The following is a 2,764-nucleotide window of genomic DNA, read 5'->3' as shown; positions in this document are numbered from 1 at the left end:
CTGTTGCCATTTTGTTATGAAATTGCAGATGTGTCTAGTAGTTCCCATTAATTTTGCTTGTAAAGCGGGGAGAATGGTGCTAGGCTTACCGCACCGTGATGTCACAGCCGGAAGATGGCAGGAGGGAGGGGTTACTATATTTGAGCAAAAAATGGCCGCTCCCAGACTCACTGATTATGACAAAAATTATTATTTTTATTTTTTCACTGATTAAATCTATTGAATCACTGCGAACGTACTAGTTTTAGGTATAAATAATGATCCATTAATTATTCCTTGGTGACTGGACTTCTCATTTAAAAAGCTCTAATTAAACCTTTTGTTGATTATCTTGTAAAGGATCCAAAAGTAGAGCTTGACTGAAGGTAAAATAGGTTACTTAATGGTGAAAAAGATGAGTCTTACAGGAGCTGAACTGACAGAACGGGACATTAGGCACGGACATAGTAGTGACAGTAACAGAATAGAGTGAGGCAGAATAACAAACATGAGAGCAGGCAAGCAAACGGAAGAACCCCGGAGCAAAGAAAGAGACAAATCTGTGGCCCCTGCTGGGTCAGTCCTCTAAAGCCTCAGAAGATGCCCCCATCAAAGCAGAACATATCAGATACTAACAAAGCGTTGATGGAGCTGGTGACAGAGACAGCAATTCCAGACTCATCCAGGACAGATAAGTGTGTTGTACCAGAGCCGCCCTCATATTTCATCTGGTTTTTGGGTTCTTTTTTATATGTGATGTTTCTCCATATGTCTTTAGCATAGCTAGAGTCTAAAATCTTTTTTGCATTCTGTTAAAAACAAATGAAAGAAAATAATTATGCATGAGATAACTTGATGAGGTCATCCTAATGGTTTGAAAACCAATTTATTCCATTTTATTTCCTTAGTCCCAAATCTTTGCTGATTTAGAGTGTATAAATAAAACTATTGGTATGCTCACTTCCTTGCTAACTACATTCTCGAGGATAAGTCAGGGACTGATCCCCCAAGAAACCGTCTGATTCCAACCATCAGCTGGTTCCTCAATTGCAGTTATTTAAACTTGTGCACATAAATGAACAAATACTTTATATTGCATTGTTTAATGTACGGTACTTACCTCCAAATTACAATTACCACAATCCGGATCCATTGTAAAGTTTCTCAGTTCATTAGCAAACTTTAAAGCTTCTCTATACCGTTGATAAAACAAAGTGGTATTTGTAGAATTCTTTAACTCCTTCTTAAATTCTGTGAACAGAAATAATACTTCCTTTTAACTCACATGTTTTCCCATCCATTGTCACTCTACATCATTTCCTAAAATTTATCAAAACTCTTCCCACATGATGTATTTTAGGATAAATGTTAGTACAGGTAACCAGAACACAGCATTCTCCTGTTTCAAACATATTTTTTATGCTACACTTCATTTTGTACATAGAGAGAATCCACAGATCTGATGTCTGAATCCAGCTGCAACCTTTCATGATGTTGAGGACGAGGCAGAGAAGTACCCCTCCTGAGGGGGGAGGGGGTATGTACATCTGATAGTCCCCAATAGAGATGTTCCACGCATCAGTCACTTTAACCTTATATGATGCCAAGTCCTCCAGTGTGAGTTTTCCTCCTGGGAAAAAACAACAAAATAAACGACAGAAATCATGAAAACCAAACCAGCTTATAAATCCTGACCTTTAATAGATCAGCTGCTGTCTGAGAGATTGCTGTGGTGCATACAGATCAAATTGATTTGCTCATTTATAATTCAATCATTGAGCCATGCAGACATAGAGGAAAGTGTTCTGACAATACCTGCCTCCTGCACGTCTCTGACCAAATCCTCTGCTATCCTTCCAGAGTAAAAGGCTTCTGCTCCAACGTTTGCAATCGTCTCCAAAGTGTCGGCCAGCTTCTCAAATTTAATGATGTCTCCAGTCTTGAGCAGGTTTCGTTTTTCATCTATAAATGCCTTCCTGAGAAGAGTTCAAATGTAAAGCTTTGTTATCCTTTTTCAGCCACACTGAGTGGTATTGCCTTCTATACAGTACCTTACGGAATCGTTTTCTGAAATTTTTTGGATGTAGCAGCCTTGAATTCGAGGAACCTTGATTCCTTCTCTGGCCTGCTTAATGGTCCATTGGAAGAGGTCGGCCCAAGGCAATTTTCCAAATAGCTTGTGAGCCTTTTCATAGCCCCGAATTTCCCCTGGAACTCCAATCCAATACGTACCTGTACATATGGATGAAGGGACAATGTTTGAGTTTAGGAGAGAAACTATTTTATGGTGATTTTAATGTGACAATGCAAAATAAGTAGGCAATACGTGGGAATATTTTTTTCAACATTCCTTGGCATGCCACTTTATAATAAATGAAATCAGATTTTGTATTCAGCCCAACAGTCGACTTTTTGTTAAATTACCAAAAGTAGACCCACAAAAACAAATAAAAGAAAAACAATTATGCATTAGAAGTCTTGTGGGGTTTTTTATGTATTTTTTTTTTTTTTGTAACCAGTTCTCCCACACTTCATAAACGTTTTTGTAGTCTTTTGTTTTTCATACTTCCAAATCTCTTTTAATTATAATACCAAACTTGCATGTTTGGTATTTGTCTTTTTAAGCATAGCTAAAGTTTAGTAGCCTCGTGAGACCATCCTGATCTCGCGAGCTTTCAAGGTTTCACTCGCTAATCGGTCTGGAGACTCTCCGTTAAAGAAAGTTTGGAGCCGTTCACCAAACGAACGTCCAATCAGCGTTGGCTTTGAGGCGGGTTGAGGTGTG

The 2,764-nt window shown here is 38.5% G+C and overlaps 1 protein-coding gene across 1 annotated transcript in view; it reads right to left on the bottom strand.

Moving 5' to 3' along the window:
• Window positions 1-2,764, bottom strand: part of LOC107097804 (gamma-glutamyltransferase 5-like) — a 14,155-nt gene that overhangs the window by 1,762 nt on the left and 9,629 nt on the right. Inside the window, exons 2-6 of the mRNA XM_015395100.1 lie at window positions 2,031-2,211; window positions 1,795-1,955; window positions 1,463-1,609; window positions 1,100-1,230; window positions 616-788 (exon numbers count right to left, since the gene is read on the bottom strand). Coding sequence (XP_015250586.1) covers window positions 616-788; window positions 1,100-1,230; window positions 1,463-1,609; window positions 1,795-1,955; window positions 2,031-2,211 — 793 coding nt within the window. The remainder of the gene's footprint in view (window positions 1-615; window positions 789-1,099; window positions 1,231-1,462; window positions 1,610-1,794; window positions 1,956-2,030; window positions 2,212-2,764) is intronic.

The sequence above is a fragment of the Cyprinodon variegatus genome, unplaced genomic scaffold (genome assembly GCF_000732505.1).
Source record: "Cyprinodon variegatus isolate N-32 unplaced genomic scaffold, C_variegatus-1.0 Scaffold725, whole genome shotgun sequence".
Taxonomy (NCBI): Eukaryota; Metazoa; Chordata; class Actinopteri; order Cyprinodontiformes; family Cyprinodontidae; genus Cyprinodon; species Cyprinodon variegatus.
Note: the sequence above shows the minus strand (reverse complement) of the source record. Positions and strands in the feature narration are given on the sequence as shown.